Below are 25629 nucleotides of genomic sequence, written 5' to 3' on the forward strand. Positions count from 1 at the left end.
AGAGAGAGAGAGAGAGAGAGAGAGAGAGAGAGAGAGAGAGAGAGAGAGAGAGAGAGAGAGAGAGAGAAATGGAAGATGTTAGTGTTTTGGTCTCTTCCTCCCCTGGCCACACTTTGTATTATTTTTGATACTTCCATATATTCTACTCGCGCTGCAATGCACCAAAGTGCGTTTAGTCGTTGACTTTCTTTTCATCATAGCTTACAGCCAGGCCATCCATTCTATTAGAAAAAAGAAAAGCTTTCTGAAAATCTTATTAGAAAAATTTACTTGAAATATGCCTTCATATTCTATCAGTGGTTTTAAAATGTAGCTGGTCACTTATTTTTAGACAAAAACTGAATAATTTCTTCCTTTCAACTTCTGGCATATTCACTAAATGACTCTAACAATCTATTCTTTAGGGAGAAATTGCTTTCCACTCTGAAATATACTGTCAAAAATCTCAAATATAAGTATTGATTATACTTTTGAAGATATGAAAGAAATATAATTGTAAAATTAATGACTGAACAGAAAAAGAACTTTTTTTTTGGTGAAAAGTACCAGTACCTATTTTTAGTTATAAAATAGACTGAATTTTAATTCTTTGATTGAGATTAATATTTCTGTGTATTAAGTATTTTCTCCCAGATTGCCTGAATATAGTCAATATGTTTAAGGAAGAGGTAGTCTAAATAAAGAGCAATATCAAAATAGATTCACTATGATAGCTTTTAAAGGCCTTTTATTAAGGGTTTCCTCGGAGCTCACTGGGTTTTTAGAAAGCCTGGTAAGTAAACCAGTGTCCACTTACTTATGTATCCATCTCCTTTCTCTCACAACGCAGCCTTCATCCTCAAGGTAAACATAAAGATATTTCATGTATCCACCTACTATAAGCATTAGATCCACTTTGGGGAATTAACTACCTGAAAGAGAAATTTCACATGGACAGTGTGGCTATGTGGTGTGGTAATATGAGTTGCTTCCCACTGTCTAGTGTTCTGCTGCTGCTGCTGCTGCTGCTGTTTGGACACAATGTCTTTCTATGTGATCCAGGCTGGCCTTGAACTCACAGTCCTCCTGTCTCAGCCTCCTAACTGCTGAAGTTGCAATAATGTGTCAGTACAGCTGCTTTGTTTACATTATTTTTTTGTTCATTTAGAATACATGCGGAGAAATAAAATTAAATATCTATAGTTTCTTCCCTTATCTATATATAGACTAAGTACCATATGTAAGATTTTTGAAATGCTCTGGGGAATATCATTACCTTTTACTGATTAGTGGGAGCTAATATAGCATATCATTGGAAAATATTACAAAAGATCTACTGGAGAGATGTCTCAGCAGTCTAGATCATGTTCTGCTCTTGGAGGAGACCAGAATCGGGCTCCTAACACCCATGCCAGGCTGTTCATTACCACCAGTCCAACACCAGCCTCATGGGATCAGACGCCCTCCTCTAGCAGCTGAGATTGTCACACACATGTAATGCATACCTGCATTATCTTCAGGCAAAACCCTCATATACACAAAATTAAAATATATATTAAAATCAATCACAATATTAAAATGGAAATCTTTCACACAACTTACCAAGCAAGGAAACAGACTCATAGAGTAAACCCAGAATCAGGGAGAGATACTCAGTGTTTCAAGTACAAAAGTAAATCTGACGTAGGCAAGCAGTAGCGGCAGTTTTAGCAATCAAACTCTGGGCCAGGAATGAAGTTACTCGGATGTCAAGTCGTGAGCTTTGGCATAGCACTTTTCTTTTGTTGCATAAAACATTTGAAATGAACGACTTCACCAGTATCCTCCAGTAAGAATTAGAAGGGATAATCTCATTTACGCTTCAATATCTGTAGCATCAGATATAATAAATAACATTGTAACAGCAATAGAGATATAGTCCATTTATGTCCAACACTGATAAAGGGATTCAGAATTTTTTTTCTCAAAATGTGATTAGAAAATAGTTTTGTAATACTTTAATATTAAATGTAATCACACATTTATTGCTATCTTAGAATATTTTATTAGAGAAGTGTTTTACATTCTAGCATCTTCAGTTAATAATTCAGAGTTGAGAAAACAGTTTAGATGGAACAGTCTTTTACACTGAAGTAAAATTCATCAAGCCCTTTAAACTTACTGAGTAAAAGAAATAATTTTTAGATAATGTATTGAGTATGTTTAGTAACAGGACAGGCTGTGGTTTCTAGGAGTCCTCACATTTTGCTGGAAATTCGAGAGTTCTCCAGACAGTTTTTTTGTCTCCTTTTTTAATTAATCATTTTATTTGTTTACATTTCAAATGATACCCCCTTTCCCCATTACCCCTCCACAATCCCCTGTCACATCGCCCTTCCCCACTCCCCTTTGCCTCTATAAGGGTGCTCCTCCATCCACTCACACTCCCACCTCACCACTCTAGCATCCCCCTGCACTGGGGCATCTAGCCCCCACAGGACCAAGGGCCTCCCCTCCCTTTGATGTCCGATAAGGCCATTTCTACTACATATGCATCTGGAGCCATGGATTCCTCCATGTGTCCTCTTTGGTTGGGGTTTAGTCTCTGGGAGCTCTGAGTGGTCAGGTTAGTTGGTATTGTTCTTACTATGGGGTTGCAATCAACCTCAGACAGTTTTAAACCATTCATTTTTGATTTTTGAACATAGATGCATTGTTGACAGAAACAAGGAGGGGGAAACATTGGTATTCTATGTTCCTCTTCATCCACCTAATTTTTGGCTACAGTGTTTCTCATTATTGCTCAACCATCTAAAATCCACATTATCTCTTGAGCCATTGACTTATCAGATTTCTAGGTGAAGAATAGTTGATCATAGGGATACTATTTCTCTAAAACTCTCACAGGCCTTAGTATGAATTGGTCTGGCTACACGTATTGTCTCCATCTAAGAAATTCTTCTGGATATTTATATGTGCAATGTATCGTCTCCTCCCAACTTATTCCTCTGGCTATTTGTACATATAACATTTTTTGTCTCTACCTATATAAATAAATACCTAGAAACAGGTTTTGAAGCCCAAAACACATGATCACTAATCTCCAACAGAGGATGTGAGTATTGAAACCTGGCTGTTAGGATCAAGGAAGACAGCATACAACCGGAGGGAAATAGCTTGATTAATGTTCTGGGACCTAGTAACTTGACCAGGGTCACTATGACTTCAAAGTTGATTTCATTAGCTGTTATAATCAGTGCCACCTACATTATCTAAGTTGGCTTAGAAGACCACAAAGCTCCCAGTGTGACAGTATGAAAGTCTCAAGTTGGGAGTGCATACCTTGAACTTGATTAACAATGTTAACATGAAACTTACTCTTATCAAGGATGCTAGGAATGGAGACTATTTAGGTTTTGTCCTGTCCAGGACTTTAATTTAAGCAATTTTACTTTGAGGCTCTATTTTTGATTAGTTAAGCCAGTCATCCTGTTTGGCACAGTTGTGTAGTGTTGCTATGCTTACTTTAACCAGCTGTCACATTCCACCCCAGAGGTGGGTGAAACGATTCTTATTTATATGTAATACTAAAAGGATTCTTAGATGCTTTGAGTTGGCAACATATCAATTCAAGACACTTCTCTCTCAAACACAGCCAGCATGAAAGACTGTGAAATTCTTTTTCTGACTTTATAGAAAATTCTTCCCATCCTTCACATGTTCATAGACTATTTTTATGTAACTATTTCTAACTCCATGATTGTAAAATGATGTCTCTGTAGTAGACTTTTTTCATGATGAGTAGATTCTAAATTTATATTAGACAATTGATATAGTATATCCTACCTTTCTGAAGGAGGTTTTACCATTTCAAACAGGATGGATATAATTGACCTACAATAAGACTGGATTAACCTAAAGAAATTACCATTTTAATATTTTTTTTTATTATTGAGAATTTTTGTATGTATGTAATGAAATGACCCTATCACTTCCCTATAATTTCTGCCAAATTTGCTCTTTATGTGTCCCCTCTCTGTGTGTCTCTCTGACTCTGTCTCTCGTCTCTTTTTCTTTTAATAATCCACTAAATCCAATTAGTGTTGCATATGCGGCCTTCCACTGGAGCATAAAAATGCTATGAATTATCTTTGATCATAAATTCCCATGTTTTCAAGTTTTATTTATAGATTGTTTCCCTCAAAAGAAAATATATTTACATCACTACTAGTGTTTAATTTTAATAACATGGTTTTTTTAAATCGAGAAATTTCATAACATACTGTTATTTTGCTTACTTTGGAGGATGACACATTCAATGAGGGGCAGGCGGGCTAATGGTGCTGTGTTTTCATATCCCATTTTAACTGAGTACACAACATGTTAACCGAAGGAAAGTGTTAACATTTAATTATCTGTGAAATATTTTCAGAGTTAGCTTTGATGTGAAAAGAAAAATAATACTCTGAGAACTGTAAGCCTATAAGCTTGAGACACAAATCCAACCAACGGAAATTCTTTGAATTGAAGGCAACAGGCTATAACGACTAATCTTTAAAATAACACTTCAATGATAGTAATTTTTTCCTTTCTTCATTATTTAGTGGTCCTCTTATTTTATTGATCTGTCTGCTGTGGACCCCCCATTCTTTTCCTAGTGATTGTTAGCACTGGTAACTTAGCTATACATTCACTAGGAGTAGGCAAAGGATTGCATTGGATATTGGCTTAAGTACAACTCAATGTACTCATCTGGATGGAAGAGCAAAATGATAGTCACTCAGTTTGACATTTCTAAAAGTTTGATGGGGACATGTCATGAAACTATAACAGATGGATGTCACCCTCTATTTTCAGATGTCTAGAATCATGCAGAGACAGCATCAGTGGTCCAATAGACAATTTTCAATGAGGAACACCTAGTGCCAGACAATGTTACCTTATACATGGGGTATTACAAAATCCCTCTCCCGATCCACCCACTCTCATGGCATCAGAACACTGAAATACCATTTGCAAAGTCTCAGTCACTTGAATCCAGTACTTAGCCTTGCCTTGGGCTTTCACTGAGCACTCATTGCTGAATAACACCATAATAGAAGGATTTAGAATGTCTCTACTTTCATGAGACTAATCATGAAACATACACAATAATCTAACTAATCATGTTACATACATTCTAAGTCCTTCCTTGGCAAAAAATTAATATCCAATTGGGTAACTGTAATTACAAAAAATAAAACCAATGGGTAATTCTTTGAGCAGTTTTCATTATTAACTGCATGTAATATGTATCAGACTTCATGATAGTTCCATGGGTTCTTGGAGCATAAGACAAAAGAATTTTTAAAATAGATAATGGTAATAGCTCAATGAACAGAGATTATTTAATCATTTGTTGCTCTACCAATCAATACACATAAACCATGCTTTGTAGTGAAAAGTGTGTTCAATAAAAATGCATAGCCATTGCTTTGGTACCTTATTTCCTTCACTACAAACTCCCACTGATGGTAAAATGTACAATTTGAAGAAAAAGGATTTTCAGCAAAAAAAGAAATGCTACTCCCAAATGTGATCAAACAGGAAAACTCTCAGGAAGATTTCCCATATGAAGCCTGCTGATTCAGGAGTGGTTGGTGTTTTAATCCCAGAGGAGGAAGCAGAGACAGAGGCAGGGAGATCTTGGATCTGTGTAATTTCAAGGCCAGCCTGGTCTAATATAGTTAGTTTCAGAACAGCTAGTGCTACATAGTGAGGGAGGGAGGATCTAAAGAGCTAGGTATTTATTCCAAGATAAAAGGACAAGGAGACTGAAGCCTGCCCTGTCTCAGCTATGTGATGCGGTGCATATTTGCAATCCCAATTACACTAGAAAGACAGGAAAATTACTTGAATTCAGGACTTCTGGGCCATTGAGTACCTACCCTACATTTGGCATTCATGTGGCGATCTCCAGAAGAAGAAGACAATGAAGTTGTTGAAAGAGGTCAGGTCAAAGTCAGAGAGTCTTCCAGAACTGATGCCTGAGCTGAGATCTCTAGGGATTACACAGGTGATGTAGAAAAGGTGCAGAGTTTACAGACAGAAGAAAACATGTAAAGGATCATGATGACGGAGAAAAGCCCCGGCAGTTACAGGAGTGTAAGTAACAGGGACTCAGCTAGAAAGCAGTAACTCATGAGAGGTAGGCAGAGGAGCAAAAGAAACATTTCCATAGCTTTTGCTACCAAATTTGCTTTGTTATTACCCTGTGTACATTAAGCTAGGAAAGAAAATGAAAGATATGTTTGGATAATTGTTCTGAGACAATTGCTAAGAGTATTCAGACAATGGAATTATATAAAACTATGCCTGTTTCAGTTAATAACATCCACACACTTACCGAATTTTTTTTAAAATTGTCAGCTCCAAGAAGCATCAAATACAGGAAAGAGCAGATATTGAGGCATTTTAGGATCTGTTTGCCCAGTGATCATTTTCAGGAATGTATCTACTGTGTGGGCTTTATCATGAGGCAGGAGCTGCCCTCATTGGTTAAGTCAGTTGCCTGCTTTGAACAAAATAAAAATCTCATATATTACTACTCTGGCAGAAAGAGAATTCTTTTTCCTTGTAGTTCCAACAAGGGTTAAAGCTATAGCAGCTCAGTGGAAGAGCACTTGCCTAGCATGTATGATGCCCTAGGCTCTATCCACAATATTGTCAGCAGAAATAAAAGAGAGAGGGAGGGAGGGGAGGAGGGAGGAAACTGGGGGGCAGGCAAATAGGGAGGGTCTTGCCTCCCACGCGAGTGACCGGGGTTTGATTCCCGGCCAATGCACCAATAAAAGGATTTCACCCGCAGCTTAGACAGATCACAGCAGACTAGATGGTTCCATAAGGGGAGATTTATTAAGAGGGTGGGAGAGTGGGGGGAGGAGAAAGAGGGCAGAGAAGTGGAGACCGGCCATGACCACATGGAGAGAGGGGGAAGAGAAGGGGGGAGGGGAGACAACAGCCTACAAGTGCGTGGGGTAGTGGAGCAGGAGAGAGAGGAGGGGCCAAGCAGCCCCTTTTATAGTGGGCAGGGTTACCTGCCTGTTGCCAGGTAACTGTGGGGCAGAGTGTACCTGGCTGTTGCCAGGTGACTGTGGAGGTGGAGTTTAACAGATTACTAACAAGGGAGAGAGTGAGTGAGTGAGTGAGTGAGTGAGTGAGGTAGAGAGGTAGAGAGGAAACTGGGAGGGAGGCAAATAGGGAGGAAGATAGTGAAGGAGATATGGAGGAAGAGGGATCCCAAGGCTGGCACTATTTGAGCAATTTGAGTGCTATGTCTATCTATTAAATAATCACTGCTGCCACAGAAGAGGATGAACATATGGACAGAACAGAATGTCCTGTTCACTTTTGCAGCACATAGTGTCAATCCCATGAACCTCATGACCCTAGAAGAGGAAATATCAAGTCTTTACCACAAAATGTGTACATTATAGCCAGAAGTAGATAACCGTGAAAGGCTGATAAGGTTCCATAACAACTTTGGAGGGAAAGAGTCATAGTGTGTGTATGTGTGCGGGGGGGGGGTAGATTTGTAGAGTATTTAAGAAAGTAAACTAAGGGCATTGTATACTGACTTAGACAAGAGTGTAAGAGGAAGGGAGACAGACATGGGAGAAATAATCTATGGTGTTATTTACTATATGAGTCAGTATTGGGATCCAATACTGGGAAACACAGAGCAGCTGGCATCTTGGTGCACCTTGTGAATTCGCCATATAATCTGGCTCCCAAAGCTGTGCATTGAGCTGCGTTACATTTGACAGTGAGCCTAATTTGAAGTATGCTGAGTTAGAGATATTTAGATAGACGTTATCTGCCAGAGCAGGATAACATTGACCAGGACATATTCCAAGACTGTCAAATGTCATGGGTCATGCTAGAAACACAAATCAAGAAATGAATTGAGTACAAAGTAAGGAATAGAGAGTTCCAGTCACTGTGATAAATAAGAGACAAACACGTGACTCTTCCCACCACCAAAAGAAGTGGGTTTACTTCCTTCTTTATAACTCTTGCCTGACTATTATAACTTGCTTTACTAAGAGAATTATGGTTTGGATGTACAATGGCCCCACCATCTCATATGTTTGAACACTAGAATTTCAGAAGGTGGCGACAACAGTTCAGAAGATAGTGGACTCTTTAAGAGGGTGAGGCTGCCTAGAGGAAGTGTGCTACTGGAGGTAGGCCTTATGCTTTGTAATCCAGTCCCATTTCTTCCTCATTCTTAGCTTCCGGAAATGCAATGTGACCAGCTGCCTTCTCTTGCTACCATGCTGATCCACCCCCGATAGAGTATAAACCAAAATAAACACTTCTTTTCTCATTTTTCCTCTTGTTGAGTATTTCTTGTTGTTGTTGAGGCTACAGCAGTAAGACAAGTAACTGGTCCAGAAAATACAGCACAAATACTGATTTTTTTTTTTAATTGTCAAGTTATAAGAAGCCTTGCAAATGTTTGCCTGAGTCTCCTGAAACATGCAACGGGAAGTAGTTCTGTTAGGTATGTGTTCTCAGGAATTACTGCTGTTTACGGTTTGCATCTCTTATTTGTACAATAAAAATTCAATATTTGTTAGTCATTGCTTTTTTATTATCTCCTGTTTCTCCTATAGTAATGTGTGTTAACTGGTATGGAGTTAGGATCTGTCCTACTTTCTGCTTTGCGGAGGATAACTTTTAAAATACTTTATAAGTGTAATAACTATAGTGGTCAATTTTTATAATCTTATTACAAAGTAAATCAGTAACCAACTAAAATACTTATAAAATTCTGTAGGCAAATGCATTTAATATTCTGTGCTTTGTGGTCAATGTGAGAGCATTAGATGCTAATATTTTTAGAAGTCCTTTGTTATTCAAGCAGGGCTTTTCTAGGGGAACAAATAGCTGTACGTTAATATTATTCCCAGAAACACCACCTCCTCATAGGACAGAGAATTAAATTTCTTCTTTAATCTAACAACTGTTATAACCCCAAAGGGAGAGTTCCAGGAAATACCACTCTCAGATTAAATAAGAGTAAGGAAGCCATTCTAAACAGGAATGTATGGGTATTAAATAGCCTTGAATTTCATCTCTCTCACATCTTTCAAGTGGACGGAAACCGAAGACAATATAGATCTCGAGTATAGCAATTAGCTACTCATGCGTTCCGTATGGTGGCTGCCCGTCTCTCCAGTCTCCTAGACTCAATTGTCACACGTATCTCAGTGAACGTGCATCGTGGGTATGAGAAAAAGGGAGCTCTCCAGCCCCTTTCCTGGGAAACACCTCCCCAGCATGTTTTTAGCTTAAGGAACAATGCTGTCTGTTACTTCTTTGTCTGTAGGTTAGACCCTCAGCTGAACGGAAGTGGTCTAATATGAACTCAGAGGCAGCCAAATGAGGTGTTCACTGCCTGAGAGTTGTAGATGACAAAGACCTTGCTGCTTGCTTCTCAGTTATGTTGTCTCTCCTGCCCTGCAGTGTCCTCAGAGTAAAGAAGTCTTCTCTTGGTCTCAGTCATTAGGGGACCAGTTTCCAAAGGAGGAAGGGGACTTCTTGCAAGAAGAAGTGGATAGACTGAAGATAATGTGTTGTGGTGGGCTGTTGGCTAAACAGGCCCCCAGCCTCCCGAGTGATGTTAAAAACATGATTCATTAGACAGTCTGGCTTTGAGAGTTTTGCTCCTCACCATTTGAGCTATTGAGAGCTGGGGAAGCTCTCAATAGTCTGAATACTTTATAAAAAAATACATATATCAATTAAAGAAATACTTTCTATTACTCATTGAAGGTATCAAGTGTTCTTGTGCACTTGTAAAAATAGATTTCATAAAGTCAGTGTTATTACGTTTAAGTGAAAAGCTTCATTACATTTTCTACATCATCTTATTTCAGCTTTGTAGGGAATTATAAAACTGTATTTTCCTAGAGTTTTTAATATTAAAATTTAAAATTATTGCCATATATTTACTTAATATTAATTTTAATATTTAATATTCTATTATAATAAAATTATATCACTTTTATCCTTTTTTTTCATTCCCAAGCCTATCCATATATTTCCCTCCTTTCTCTTTTTCAAATTCATAGCCCTTAAAAAATTATATATAAACATTTTTATGTAGAGAAATATATATATAATTTTTGTATATAGTAATATATATTCCTAAACACATAAATACAATCTTCTCAGTCCATATAATGTTACTTGTGTATATATGCTTACCAGTTGACCATCGGTATTAGATAACTAATTGGTGTGCTCTCCCATAGGAGAGAAACTAATTTAATGGAACAGATGTGGTTACATTTAAAACTTGACCTCAAAAGCAGCGTTTGAGTAAGTTTGTTCTTAGTAAAATAAGGAAGGACAATGAACCTCTCCATTTTCTGTAGAAACAGCGAGTGAGGAAATTTGCATAGTACAAGTTAATAAGTCAAATTTATGTTAAACCACATAGAAATCTTTATCTTTATCTTTATCTTGGATCCTCTTCATGTAGATCCTAATGATCCCTAGTCATGGAAAAGAAAGACTTTTTCTGTGTAGAAGCAACCACCCATACTATGGTATCACCATGCTAATTTAGTGACAGTGGCCACAATCAGATCTTAATTCAGGCCTTCTCCCTCCTTTATGTAATGGCTTAAATGCCTTTGAGCCTTATCCCTGAACAAGCATGCACACACACAACCAATCGGATATAGTGAAGCCTCCTGGAGAACAGGAGTACTGCCAACCTGGAGTAGTGTTTACATGCAAAATCTTAAGCCATTTTATACAAATAGTCAAGTCAGAGATTGAGTTGGGGTGCCCACTGTGATATTAGCAGTTAAGAGGTACAGTTAGAGCCATCACAGCAGGCTCACAGCTAGCCTGTGAGGTTGAGATCAGCAAGGACTACAAGAGCAAAACCTGTTCCAAAAAATAAAATGAAACAAGCAACTTAAAAGGATGAGAGTATGTTCTATATTTGGCCTCTATTAACATCTGCTCTCTATCCCTCACAGGTGGAATACTTACCCAAAAAATGTCTCAATGATTATCTCAATTTAATTTTCTGTTTAATCATCCAATTTTCATCTCAGTTTCCTCAGACGAGATTCAAGGGAATAATAAAAAGTACCTGTCCTCCTCATAGGTGCTTATATACACACATTCATAATGTGGACAACGAAACTTCTAAAAGACTACAAAAATGAGGGACGATACCATATATTTCACTTTGAGGTATAGTTTTGAAGATTTCTTATGCTGGCTTTCTAATAATAGGAAAATATTCACCTCCTTTAAATATTTTTTGATAATAATAGTATATCTATTTATCAAGTTATTTTCAGGCATATACAAGAAGGCAATAAAACCTGGCTCATGATTGGCAAAGTACTGCGTACACTAAAATGAGATAATATCTTTTAGGCTTTTTGCTTAAACAAATAATATTATCCTGTAAATTTTTACTATCCTTTTTTATATAAAACTTGACATTGTATGGCATAGCAACAAAGAAAAGGGGGCTTCATTTACCAGGTATTCTTGAAATATGTTTAAAATGGAAATGTGATATTTTTATAGGTGATATCAACAAGTCTAAAAGAAATTCATAAATTATTTTCATACTTATCTAGAAGGCTAACTGTGTAATTATATTTAACACATACATCAGTGTTTCATGTTCATGATTTGCTAATTTCATTAGGGATGTTATTTTTAAAGGCCAAGAAACAAATTAATTATTTCAGTTAACAATTTTATTTATAGTGAAATTTACACAATTTTATCCACAATTTATTATTTATTGCTTACATTGAAAGAACTAGTTCTTATAAGAAAAGATGAAAATATATATGATTAGGCAGAATTGTTATATTTTCATTTGATACATTATTAACAAAAGTTTAAAGAGAGAAGCAAAAGTTAAATATATATTTTTTATTCCCTGTAATGGATTCCAAGCTATTAAAATGTTTTTTTGAAGAAAACAAAATAGAGCTCTAAAAACCAAAGTTATTTTGATGAGCAATATTTACAATATATAAGTTAAGAATTACTATAAGCAACTGTCACTTAATTCCCTCCATTGGAAAAATATTTTTTTGGAAAACATCTAAAGCAAACCAAAGCTAAAACAGAAAACAAAAAGAACAGGCAGAGAAGCAGTCATTATTGCAAATGTGACTTTCAGTTAAATACATTTTCTTATAAAGTGGCAGGACAGTATCTACAATTGAAAAGTATATATTCTGCACAGCTTATCTTCTGCTCAGACGCGGGGCTTCGTTTCTCAGGTGTAGTACTACCCCCTAGCAGGACTGATCATCAGGAGATAGTTCATAATACGTGATAGATAAGTCTGGAACTGGAGGATCCTGGGGTTGCAGGCTGTGAAGTGGTGCTGGCAGTTGGAGAGAGAGAAGCTGCGTCCTGAAGAGCCAACTCAGACGGCTCTGCAGATGTGATCCGATCCACTATGCTGGACAAGCAATCCAAGCTGGACACGGAGCTTTTATCTCCAGCACATGCTAACAGCACAAGGAGAAAAGTGCTTTAAGAAAACTATCCTCATGCAGACAGGCTTGCTTGTGGTGCCCTTTTAAACTGTAGGTCAGCACCTTTGACCGCATAGGTCAGGTGATCACAGAGAGACTGATGTAAAAATTTGCAGTAAATAGCTAGCAATTCCCGAGGGTAGAGGTGTGGAAGACCTCTGGTAATATTTCAAGCAAAAGTGAGTGTGTATGTGTGTGTTGAGGGGGTGCATGCACGTGCATGTGTGTATGTGGGTCTGTTTGTCTGTCTGTCTGTTTGTCTGTCTGTCTGTCAGGGTAATCTGGAGCAGAAAATGGTCCAAAGCCTCCCCCATGACAGCCATCGTTTTTATTCCTTTTCCAAACACTGCTGGGAAAGACAGACTGCCATGGCAGACTGACTTATGAGACTGAACAGATCTTTAACTGTGTCTGAAGTTATTACTTCTTACCATTTGATACATCAGGACAGTAGATGCTGTCATAGCTGCTGTTTTTTCGGGACCAGACAGGGCTGTTACATTCAGGCTGTAAGACAAACCACACAGAAATATGGTTTTCAAACCTTGGCAAAAGACAAACAGACCTAGGGTAAGATCCCTATTCAGGAAACTGAATAGTCTTAGTCCCCTCTGCCGCACTGATTTAGGAAGGGGCTGCTGTCTCCAAATCGCCAGGGCACCAAGGTCAGTCTCGGTGCTGGGAGAAGAGGAAAACGGAAGCAAAGAGAAGACGATGAAATCCCGCAGCAATGTGTACTGGGTTAACCATGCAAAATGGATTGTGGTAGAAAGAAGCCACACTAATTCGGGGAGAGAACACTTTCCCAGGGCAAAAACATTAAAACCTGCCAACACTGGAGCAGATGTCCTCTTGAAAACAATGTATCAACATTTCCTAGCATCCCGGCTTCAAAGCAGAAATTAGGATGATGCTGGGGACACTTTCTAATTCTTTACTGAGTTATATACACTGGGTGGCTGCTGTAAGGCAGAAATAACAGAGAAAACACTTCATTGGTCACTTAAGAACATGCCAACCTTTTACTACCATCCATGTGCATCTAGAAACAGCTAGGAAATCAAGCTAAAATCCTATATGACAGATTTTCTTTCTTTCTTTCTTTCTTTCTTTCTTTCTTTCTTTCTTTCTTTCTTTCTTTCTTTCTTTCTTTCTTTCTTTCTTTCTTTCTTTCTAAATCTTTCTGTGAATACTACTCTGAAAGCAAACATCCCACTATACCTGGTTTAGAAGAGGTACCAGGACTTTTCACAGAGACTATGGTAAAAGATAGTGGATCCTGGAGTTGAAGCTTACCATTCCATCAGAGCAGTTGGAGGTGGGGCTGGTGGGCTCGGAGCAGCTCTGTCCTGGCAGGCTGTAATAGTTCTCCACCTGCTCCCTCAGCAGCTCCTGAAGGCTCTCAATGTAGCGGATGGCATTCCTGAGGATCTCCACCTTCGGGAGTCTCTGGTTAGGGTTGGTTGTGGTGCACCTCTTGAGCGTCTCGAAAGCTTGGTTGACCTTCTTCAGGCGTCTGCGCTCGCGCATGGTGGCAGCCTTGCGTCGATCCATGGTGGTGGACTTCCTCTTGCAAGCTTTGCAGGCCCACAGGAGGCAGTGACCAGCCTGGTGGTGGCCAGTAGGTGCACGCACGTGCTCCTCATCGTCTGAGCCCTGCAGCTCAGCTTTGTGTGCCCCGAAGGCTGCCACTCTCGGCTCAAACTGGTCCCCAAACTCATCCTCTGGGGAGGGGATACAGGAGCCTTCATAGAAGTACTCAGAAGGTGAGAACTGGCAGCTGTCCGTCATGTCCATTCTTCAGAGAAGCAGGTGGGAATACCAGGATTCAGCGGAGAGGGTGAAACGCCAGTCCCTGGCTTGCTGCGGGCCTGCAAACCCAGGCGGAGCTCCCGGGTTTGGGATTGTTTCTCTGTAATTAACAAGGACAAACGCCTGTTGGCCAGGGTCGGTCTGTGGCTGAGGTTAGGGCTCTTTATATATTCCTGGGGGATGGGAAGGGAGGCTGGTCCCTGTAGCTGGGCATTATTAGCATATCCCACCACAACCCCCACAGGGGCTGTCTGGGCAAGCCTCTTGTCTTTCTTCTAGAGACAATTTGCTGTTTACTGGCCCCTTTGACACTAATGCTTTTACTGCAGCCCAACTTGCTCAGTGGTCTTCAGGATAAACTAAACCTAGAAGGGGATGAGGTTGGCTTCTTAAAATTAATTACACTTTAATATGATCACCCGCAGCATCGTAGCAAGACATTAAACTCCTGTGTTTCCATCTGACACCTAAAGCGAACCTAGCTTCTGGATTCTCCGGTGCTTGCTTCTCATTTTCACGACTTTTACCTGAAGAGATTGGGTCAGTTTGTATACTGGTAATAGTTGGTAAACGAGTGAGGTGACATTTTCATGGATGGAGTGAACCATCCATGAATGTGATGTTTCAAAATCTGTTTGATAAAGACCAAAGGAGTGACGGTCTGATGAGATGGTCATCTCATGGGCATGACATTAGCTGGAGCTTCCTTTCCGACGTCTGGCTCTGTCAGAGGTCACACTTTTCTTCTGCTGCCCTGAAAAGAAGATGGCCTCAAGGTGGACCAGGTGACCTTCCCGCATCCCTCTCCTCCAAGCTTCCATCCTCTTCCTCCCCTCCCCCCCCACAATTGTCTCTTCCTCTGGGTCAGACCTAGGCTAATACCTGCACAGGGAGATTCCCACGCCTTAGGATGGGCACCGGCAGCAGTCCAGTTTCTCACAATAAGCTCTCCTTCCAGCATGGGGTTTCTTTTTCTCCAGAGTCTGCTGCTCCGCCCAACCCATTTCTACAGACTAAACAGCCAGCCAGGCTTCGGGGTCGCTAATTTTCTGCTTTCAGGCCAGCTAACACCGTTACAGATGGGTCCCAGCTGCCAACTCAGAGAGATCCTGGGCTAGTGTAAAATTTCCAACTCCTCTTAGAGAGTGGCTTCACACACTTTGGTGACAAAAGCCTTTCAGAAATGCCATTTGCAGACAGGTCTTTGAAACTTTGGTGGACTGAAGACAAAACAGGGAAAACTACCATTCTGATAAAAAAAAAAAATTAACCTGTTCTTCAGCTTTTACGATTTCTTCTCCACTGTAACGTGCTTTCAGATCACGTAAGAGGGGGAGATGTTACTCATATGCAAGAAACACCATTATTTAAGGTCAACACAAGTTCTCTGGGGCTTTGGACCTATTTTTTTGTAGCCCATTGTAAAAATGAACTGTTTACAGTTTCGAGTGTCATCCAATTAAGTAAGTGTTGTGACTCCAATGCTACTCACTGTGCCTGTGTGTGGGTGGGGAGGGGTGGTGCATGCGTTTACTTTTCTATCATGATGATGGTGATGACGACGAAGAATCAGAGTAACTTTTCTAAAACAGCCGTGATTGACAGATCTGGTATTTAGGGACATGAAAGCCTCAGTTACTGCACTTGCTAGTCGCTGTCTCTGTTCCCTCTACTTTGACCTGTAATCTTGAAGACAGATTTCTTCTGAAAATCAGGTCCCGTGTCTCGAACTGTGGGGCTACTTAATCATCTGGCCAATGGAAAAATCCAACTGTACCTTATTGGGGCCGAAATACAAATGTCTGCTTTTGAAATGAATACAGTATTGGGACAACACTAGATTTAAACACACACGCACGCACGCACGCACGCACGCACGCACGCACGCACGCACACACTCCTGAAGACAAGGCTCCTGATTGAACATATAGCACATGAGGAATGTATGTGATACTATCTCGGAGAGGTAAATATTCTCACCCTCAAATTCACAGCAAAAGCCATAGAGAAGCAAAAGCCATAGTCAGCAACTACACTACATAAAACCATGGTCTTCCTCTTCCTCCTCTCTTTGAGTCTCTCCTTCTGTCTCCTCTCCATCCTTTTCTTCTCTCCCCACCCTTCCTCCTTCCTTTCTTTTCTCTCCACCTTCCTCTTCCTTACCTCTGTCACATATTTGAGGGTAACTAAAACAGCAGTGATTTGGATGCAAATTGGTTCTTCTAGTGAAAGTGGAAGACAGCAGTTCTGTGCTGCCAATCTTCTGACTGCTTCCCAGGAAGCCCCCTCTTACTGTTGTGTGTACCTAATAGCTACTGCCTCGAATCTACCTTGAACGATTGATGTACTGTTCTTCACCATTTACTTCCACAGAGTAACTCGGTACTTGAAAGGATTCTGTTATTTAAGTTTGTTTTTTTGTTTGTTTGTTTGTTTTAAGGTAGACTTTAACTCTAGGGCTGAGCAATTTTCCCTTGTCCACACAGGATTTGAAGTAGTTTCCCTGTTTTGAGAAATGGCTCAGAGCCCCTAGAAGTGATCCCGTTTGCTTCATGGAGTCATTCTCGCTCAGTGTTGGAGGGTGGGATGGGGGGGCTTCCTCTGCTCGCCAAGCAGAAAAGCTTACAAACTGGAGCGTTTTCTCTGGGCTTCTGGACTGAGAAGCCGCTGTCACTCAGGGGCCCCTGTCAGTACCAGGAGTCCTCAGAGGTTAGGGCTGTCTTTGGTAAGGTGATCTCAAAACAAATTTACCAGAGTGCAGCAGGCTGAGTGGAACTAAAGACGCAGGGAAAACACAAGCGCCTGGCGTTTAATGAGCACGGCTGAGGGAAGAGGGCGTCCATGTTGAGGGTCCTTTGGGACACAAGTGCTGAAAATCGGGTCTCAGACCACAAGAATAAAAAATGAGACAGAACTTTTTAAGCCATTGCCACAGCTACAAAAGAGGGAGGGAGGGAAAAAAAAACTGAGGTAGTCTGCAAAAAGGGAAGAAAACTAGCCCCTGAGACAAGAAAGGCTCCATCTCCACTTAGAGAAGAGCCACTTTTTATTTCTCAGGACAAACCAGGAGAGGAAGTGCAAGATTTGCGTGAACTTTATACTAAATGACAAAACAAAATCAGAGAAATTAAAAAGGGAAGTATAGGAACATATATTTGGTTTATATAGTGAATATACAGATACAACAACACACATACACACATATATCCCCCCCCCATATGCACACCGGAAGGAACCCTTTCTCTTCACTTCTACCCCTACCTGCAGAACTATGGTTCTACGTGTTGTAGAGGACTTCCCAATGTGCTAAACAATTTTAAATTGTTGTCATCTCTGAAAGCTGGGCACACCTATGTAAACACATTAGTACCTGCCAGAGCAGTGAGAAGAATTTGTGAACCAGACAGCTGAGGAAGACATTGGCCTCTGCTTGAATTCGAAGACTCCCAGGAGAGATCAAAGGACCATGTAAGGACATTTAGCAGCCTTGAGAGAAGAGAAGTAGCCCGTCTCTTCCACACTACCTTTTTTGCTGTATATAGCAGGGATGTTTCATCCTACAGAATTACTCTGAACTAGGCTTGCAAAAACTTCCTTCTGCAGACACAATCCGCCAGGACCAAGAATCATCTTTGAGAGATTAAATTAGTGTGTGGAAGTAAATGGTAGATTCTGTGGAAGGAAATATAATGTTATTGTGTGTTTACTCACGATCAGACAATTAGACAATATAATGTTTAAAATTAAGTGCTTTTAAAATCTATATGTGGTGATATGAGAAGGGTCTCCAAATGAAGAAAATTGGTTAAATGTTTCCTAAGGAAAACTATAAATGGTAGAGGGATGTCTTTATAATTTTAAAAGTGACTATGGTCATCCTGATTTTTTACTGCCCCTCCTAGTAGTCGTTAGGAGCCCCCAAATTTCTGTCCTCAAAAAATAATAATAAAAAAGAACTCTTAAAAGAGTTGACAGAGAATTGAGATCATTTGATATAAACAAATTTCCCCCATGTTTGTAGCTCTGCTATGATGATGAAAGTTAGCTTTAGAGAGCTTATTGATATTTGATATCTATGAATTATTTCAGTAATAGCATAACAGCAAACCACTCATTATAAAACATTTGACATTATATGAATCTCTGAGAAGAGATTTGATTTCAATCCCAAAATCTTTATCTTTACAAAGTTATTATGTCTTTAATTTTCTGCTTCCATAGTCTTGTTTATTTTGGCTTTGACCTTGGTTAAAGATTATCGTCATTAATATCAAACAAAAACAGTTTAATCACAAACACACCTAGAGTTTCATTGGCAATCCTAACATATCAGCTGTAGCACCGAAGGTCACACGAACTCTTTGGAAAATATTTTCTCTATTTAATGAAGAGTCCTTCATAGGCAACCTCACTCCAAACAATTTCTCAAGTTACATAGCTAAGGAAGATAGAGAGGATTGGTTTGCAAAGACTGAAGACCAGACATTGATAAAAGTATTCAGATGCAGAGTAGTTCAACTGTAAACCTTCTTATAAATAATCTAAGATGAATATATTTACTTGATCAGTTATGACATACCAATCACACAGAGAATCCAGTCTTTGAAAATAATGGTATAGAAGCACATGTTTGGGCAAATCCTTTGGATGACAAAAGATATTCAGAGATATAGAATATGTACAATTAGTAAAGATGGAGACCACCCAGATTGAATTACTTATATTTTGGTAGGGTAATTTGACTAGGGAATGCGCTGGCATTTAGTTTTGAAAGTCATGCTGTAATTTGGAGTTTACCGGCTCGCTGTGCTTTGAGAAAGAGGTTTGCAGGAACAATTGTCAAAGAGAGCCAAATAATTCTATGGACTGTAGATATTCTTATCTTTGCCATGGAGTCTCTTTCTGGATGCAAAGTAGCAGGGGGACATGGCCATTGATAATTTTCCCTAACTTTGAGTCCTGACTTACTCACCAGATGGAGATATGTTTTTACTCACTCAAAGGATCCTTGAAAATAGAAGTAATAAATGCAGTTCTCACTGATGGTAGTTGCATTGCATTAATACAAGATCAAGGATGGCTTATCATCTTGCTCAGTGTGATTACTCTCCCTGGCTGGAATCAGCAAGGACAAGAAACTACGGTTTGAGGTGACATACCTTTTGATGGTCAGTTGAGATTTACTAATATAAAAATAAAAGGAATTGATCTTGGTGTCAGTTTGCGTCTTTTTGATTCAACACGTAGCATGTGCTATCTGTGAATTTTCACAAGCCCATGAGAAAGGGCTTTGCCTCTCTCCTATTGTTTTATAAACAAGAAATCAGAATTAACCCGGGAGAGGATCAGCTCAGGTTGTATAGTAGCAGTCCGGATTTAGTTTAGGTAAAGCAGCCTCAAAGAGACTTAGTAGTTTCCTGGACCACAGAGCCACCTACTTCTCTCCAAACATTTTAAAAAAGGAATTACATGTCAATATCAGTATCCTCAACCAAACACTCTGAGGTTTTGAAGTATTTTAGAAGAATGCAGACTTTTTCGTATGATCAGAAAATAAATTAGTTATAGGAAAGGCAGACACAACCACAGTACACCAAATCTAAACGGCTCCAAGACCCACCCACCCCCACTCCCGCTGACAATTCACGCTCAGAAACTTTCAGGTTTTGGTTGGATTTCTGGGTTAGAGAGCTTGAACCTCAACATTTACATAAATATCCCAAACTCAGAAAAAATCTTGAAGATGAAAATATTTCCAATCCTGTATATTTTGAATAAGGGATTCTCAACATGTGCTAGCTCCAAGAAGGGGTTTTTAAAGGGTTGCAAAATAAATAGAACTGCCTGTCTGCACGGTGCAGTGTCCTGTGGTGCTCCCTGGAACTTCTGTGTTACTCAACACAGGGAGGGTAAGGACACAGATCCCGGCTGGCAAGTGTTTGGTTCCGTTTGACTTTTACGTGAGAGCTACAGAGTGGCAGTAGAGTAAAGGGTGAAACAGTAGACAGTAAGGGGTGATGGCGAAGGTATCGGTCATAACCGTAGACCGAAGGCACAGTTTAGCAGACCCAACGTGCTTTACCCTGCTTTCCTTCCCACTGTGTTTCTTGGTGGTCGTTTTTTTTCCCCCTGAGGTTACAGGAAAAACAGAAGCGGCACACGTTGTAAAATCTTCATGGAGTAGAGCTCCTGGGGCTTCCGGCTCTCTCTGGGGCTTTGCTGTTTGGTCCAGTTAAGAGGTTTCATGTGTGTTGTTGTTGTCTTTTGCTACCAAGCATTTAACCCTTCTATCTATTGAAGCAGCCCTCCCCCACCCCCCCCAAAAAGGACGTCCACTCTTCTTCAAGAGACAGATTGCACTTCTCTTTTATCTTTCTGTTTGGAAAATAAACTCAAACCAAAGAGCACTTCAAGATATTTAAGTCTGCTGGGGGCTAGTCTAGTTCAAGAAAATTGGCTGCCAGGCCAGTGTAGGTCCTGGATACTTTAGATCTACACTTCAAAACAGTCTGGAACACCAAGGAGCAAAAAAATAGGTAAATTGGGCCAAATTAATTGGAAATATATTTTAAGGAAATGAACAAAGAATTCTTTTTGGGAAATTTGATTTTCGTATATTTAAAATTAAATTTTAGAGGAAGTAAATCCCGCTCAGCTCACCAACCATAGAACAGTGTGGGAAAGAAAAAGCCACAGAAAGGCGAGAAGAGACACTTTCTGAATACTCCCCCCTACTAATGACAAGTGAGGGAATCTATGTGGAATATTAAAGTGCCCAGTTTAATTGAGACTACGGCCCCAAAACTCATATTCCTCCCTATAAATTTGGCTGAAAGAAGAGGTCCAAATAAGTGGTCATATGTAGTATCTAAGTTAAAATATGGCTATTCTTTAGTTTCGTACCCATGCCCTTATGGTCTTTCCAGTTAAATCAAATTAAGGCCACCTTTGTACATGTAGAAACATATTAATATTTTAATATTACAATATCAGGATCGTCACACATCTTATATACAATGCTTAATTCCACATTTAAAATATATCCTTTAGGTGTACATAAAAACGAAAGTACTAAGACTATTTACAAAAGTACCTTAAATACTATTAGGACTGAGCGTTCCCACTTTCATTTAGACAGGAATGAACTTCGTTTGCAACTGACAGGAAAGGGTCACGTGATCATAGTAAAAGTTAATCTGTTATAAAAACCAGCCAAACTAAAATCAAAATTAAGGTTCTAGAGCTAAACCACTAGCAGTTCCTATATAATGCTAATTATCAAAATAAACTAATGCTATTTATCATAATAAAAGCCCCCAAATCGAAGGACTTTCACTTGAAGTTTCTACTAAGTCTCTTGCCTTTCAGAAACTCTGGAGTCTGTGAGCCCTAATCTAAATGATTAGGCAGAAAGGGGTTTTCATGCTGAGTGAAGAATGTTCCAAATGCTGGCTGAGTTACTTCTCCACCACCTCCTCCACGCTGGGTAGTTTGCGTTCCTCCGAGGAAATACTATCCACGATGGAAGAAAGGCGCTGAAGACTGCTGGAGGCTGACGCATCCACGCTTGCTCCTCCTGATCACAGAAAACAAACATAGACCGCGCATGTAGCATCCCGCAGTGTGTCCCACAGAAGGCCAGCTAGGCCACGCGGGAGGACTGCATCCCTGAGAGAGAGAGAGAAACAACAACAACAACAACAACAACAACAACAACAACAACAACAAACCGCCGGGCTTTGGCTCTGCATCTCTGAGCTCGCTTTGAGCTCTCTGTGCTCGGCCAGAGCACCCCTGTGCTGTGCTGAGTACAGCCTAGTGCCCTTTCTTTTACGTTACCTTCCTTTGCAGTTATCACGAGGCCCCTGGAATGATCCGAAACACTTGGCCACTGGGGGCTGCAGGTGCGCAGGAAATCCGCACCCTCGAGCTGGAAGGAAAACCAAAGCAACAGATTAGGAAAGAAACAAATACTGGGGGGTGGGGGAGGAGGTGGGGAGGGAAGTGAGGGGTGGGAGGAGGAGGCTTGGGGGTGGGGGGTGTCTCCTCTGCTTCCTTGGGCCAGACCGCATTTCCTGCTTAGAGTAGGGTCTCAGTCTTCCAGGGTCACTGGGGGTTCATTAGAGAGGGCAAGGGCCGGGCAAGAAAGGGGGTAGGCACCAAGCAGGTGGAGGTTATGGTCTCAGGAAGACGTTTAATAGGCCTTTTACTTTTCCCTGTCCTGGTAGCATCTGGGCTTACAATTTCTTGCTTGGGTTTGTAGCTGTAGGGGTCCACCCCCAGCTCCTGCATTTTCTCTTGCTGATCCAGCCGGTGCAGCAGGTCCTGCAGACGTTCAATGTAGCTGATGGCGCTCCTCAGTATCTCCACCTTGGGCAGCCTCTGGTTGGGGTTGGCCACAGTCCGACGCTTCAGTGCCTCGAAGGCTTCGTTGATTTTCTTTAGCCTCCTCCTTTCGCGCAGGGTAGCTGCTTTCCGACGATCTGTGGGGGCAGATTTTCTCTTGCAAGTCTTGCAAGCCCAGATCAGACACTGGCCTGGGCAGTGGGGAGGCTGCAGGCCTGGGGGAGCCAGAACATGTTCCTCTCCACTGCTGTCGCTCCCGGCTTCCTGGGGCATTTGGTCCTGGCAAGGGGATAGGGTACCATCACTCCCTGGATACAAAGGAGAGCCCTCTGCCACTTCTAATGGCTGGAGAGTCACATTTTCTCCATCTAAGTAGAAGAAATAGGAGCCAGTTTCAAAAAGGTCCATCATCATGTTCTCCTCCTTGGCCTCTGACTGATCTGAACTGGGTGATGGACTCAAAAACCCAGAGGAGCCACCCAGATGGCATTTAATTAGTGCGGTGACATAAGTCGACCCAGCTTTATATATAGTAGCTACTGAAACTCAATCCAACTTCTAGCTGTCATGGAGCATCAGTATCCCAAAGTGATTACAGCTAGCGCTCCCGAGAACATCTAGTTTGAAAGAAAACGGAGACGTGTCGCCTCTGAGAGTGAATGCGACAGTCTATAAGACAAACAGGTTAAAAGAAAATACACACAGAGAGTCTCAGCACTGAAAGCATTCGGTGCTTCCATTTTGGACAGTTTAGACACTAACCTGCTAACCAGGCAACTTCAAAAACAACTGGGGATTAACACTGCCCTGCTCCCCTCCCTCCGGAGTTCAACTGAATTCTAAGTATAGACTCATGATGAGAGATTTCATAGGCAATAGCCATTGCTCTAAAATAGCCTCATTAATATTTCCAGTGTGGTTCGGCTCTTTGCTCTGTTCTGCCTATCAAAAAAAAAAAACGATGCTATCCCTGTGATTAAAACCATTACCAGTCCTTCAAAGGTTACATATGACTTTCAGGCCTCAGCCTCAATAGATGCAGGTAAATCATCTCTTTCCTCTCTTTTACTACATCTGTAAGATGATGTGGGAGTTGGGGAGTGGGTGAAGGGTGCTCACATCCCATGCTATTGTGTGAAGTGACTCGGGATTCTTTCAGAGTGAGCTTCCTTGATTACTTGTTATTTTAGATAAAGAGTGCAATTAAAATACGAATTCTGCTTCCTTTTCCAGTTGGAGCAATAGCATATAAAGGTAGGGCTGAGATACAAGAAGGAACATAAACATGGAACAAGCCCCTAAAATAGTTGAGGTTAAACACAAGACGCACAACAGTTTCTTGATATTGCAATTGTATCTTGAAATAACAAAAAAGTTCTGCACCATTTTTTTTTATTCACATTCTAGCTATCCATGGACACCGTCAAATTTGGTTGCTTAGGATTCAGGTGGGTAAGAAGCCAAGGCACATGTAATGAAACAAATGTTCTTTATTGTACGGTGTCCACAGTCCAACATACACCCATGTCATTCCTAATGCAAAAAAAGAAGTATAGAGGGATCCCAGATTGCAAAGAACTCTCTTTCAGTCCTAGCTGGGTTGAGTTCTATTTCTTTGTCTATGGATAAGTACTATTTGAACTACTTCAAGATGATAGTGATTGTTTTATTGAGTTTGAGTTAAAGGTTCAATGAAATATTATCACATGTGACTTATGTAGCATGTAGCTATGCAGAAAACATTAGTTATTGTGTATAACATAAAACTTTGTTGGGACTAAGCTTTTCAAAGCGAATAAACTACAGCTGGTGTTTCCCCCCCTCTTTCTGTTTGACTATTCTCTTCTTCCCTAAACGTGTGTTCCTCTTCCTTTGATTTTCAATCCTTCGTGAGAATTCTGGAGAGAGTTCTTCCACTACCACCAATAAGTAGCTTTTGAGATAAAAGTCACACTTTATAGTAGTATGGTACCCCCAAAAGTGGGTGGAAAGTAGAATTTATTCTACCTCAAGCACTGGTTGGGTTATGTTCCCTGTGGCTTCCCTTTTCAAAAACTAAACTAAATTAATCAAACAGTAAAATCCATGCAAAAATCACTTTCATATCATTTAGGAATTAGTTAAAAAGTTAACCTAAGATGCTTTATTTAGTCCTTCTCAACCTCCAATGAGTGCTGAATTTTGAAGGTTAACTTTGAGCAATTTGGACCAGTTTTGTGTGTTTGTTCTTGTGTAGCTGTGTAGTTCCTTATCTAGACAGATAATCAACATTACACTCTGGGGTGGTAGAAATCGCTAGAAAGAGGAAAGAGAATGTAATTCTTATTGTGTTATTTCCTGTGATTTCTACTAGCTGCCTGATCGCCAAGATTAAGGCTGTAGACTGAATGCTTCTGCAACTCAGAGTCCAATCTAGCTTTTCTTATGGGGCATGAGCTTTTGTCTTTAGCTATGTGCTATGCTGTCTCATATATAGAAGACAACTTGAAAAGTCAACTTTTGAAGAAGGGAATCAAAAAGCATTGTTACCCAAATAATTAAAAATGGTCTCCTGCTCCCTCTTCTCATAATTCTGATAACTTTATGTCTTCTTATGGAATTTATATCCCAGAATGATTAATTACTTTGACAAAGGGACAGAAGCAGAAGAGAGAAGGCAAAAAAAAAAAAAAAAAAAAATGGCCAAAGGAACTGGAGTGGGGGAAAACCTGAAAGACATTTGCCCAAACATAACATCTCAATTTCTCATAGCCTGTCCTTAGGTTTGTATAAGGGCAGAAAAAAAATGACTGTATTTTTGGTTTATTATTTAAAAAAATGGAACTTTAAAAATGGTGACATCACTTCTAAAATGCAGCGACTTTGAGCAGGGAAAGGGAGAAGCTTGACCAGTAAGTACTGAATTAAAACAGTGTCCGGATCCCTCTTCTCATAA

The 25629-nt window shown here is 40.2% G+C and overlaps 2 protein-coding genes across 2 annotated transcripts; both read right to left on the reverse strand.

Annotated features, from left to right (window-relative positions):
• Window positions 1-11268: 11268 nt before the first annotated feature.
• On the reverse strand, window positions 11269-14538 carry Myf5 (myogenic factor 5). The gene is made up of 3 exons (XM_028754553.1): window positions 13833-14538; window positions 12968-13043; window positions 11269-12509 (listed from the first exon to the last, which is right to left on the reverse strand). Exons 1-3 carry the CDS (start codon window positions 14331-14333, stop codon window positions 12319-12321), a joined length of 768 nt encoding a protein of 255 aa, XP_028610386.1. The 5' UTR covers window positions 14334-14538; the 3' UTR covers window positions 11269-12318.
• Window positions 14539-21295: 6757 nt separating this feature from the next.
• Myf6 (myogenic factor 6) lies at window positions 21296-23121 on the reverse strand. The gene is made up of 3 exons (XM_028754603.1): window positions 22590-23121; window positions 22188-22278; window positions 21296-21924 (listed from the first exon to the last, which is right to left on the reverse strand). Exons 1-3 carry the CDS (start codon window positions 23106-23108, stop codon window positions 21806-21808), a joined length of 729 nt encoding a protein of 242 aa, XP_028610436.1. The 5' UTR covers window positions 23109-23121; the 3' UTR covers window positions 21296-21805.
• Window positions 23122-25629: the final 2508 nt, after the last annotated feature.

Source organism: Grammomys surdaster, unplaced genomic scaffold, assembly GCF_004785775.1.
Source record: "Grammomys surdaster isolate TR1022 unplaced genomic scaffold, NIH_TR_1.0 126028, whole genome shotgun sequence".
Taxonomy (NCBI): Eukaryota; Metazoa; Chordata; class Mammalia; order Rodentia; family Muridae; genus Grammomys; species Grammomys surdaster.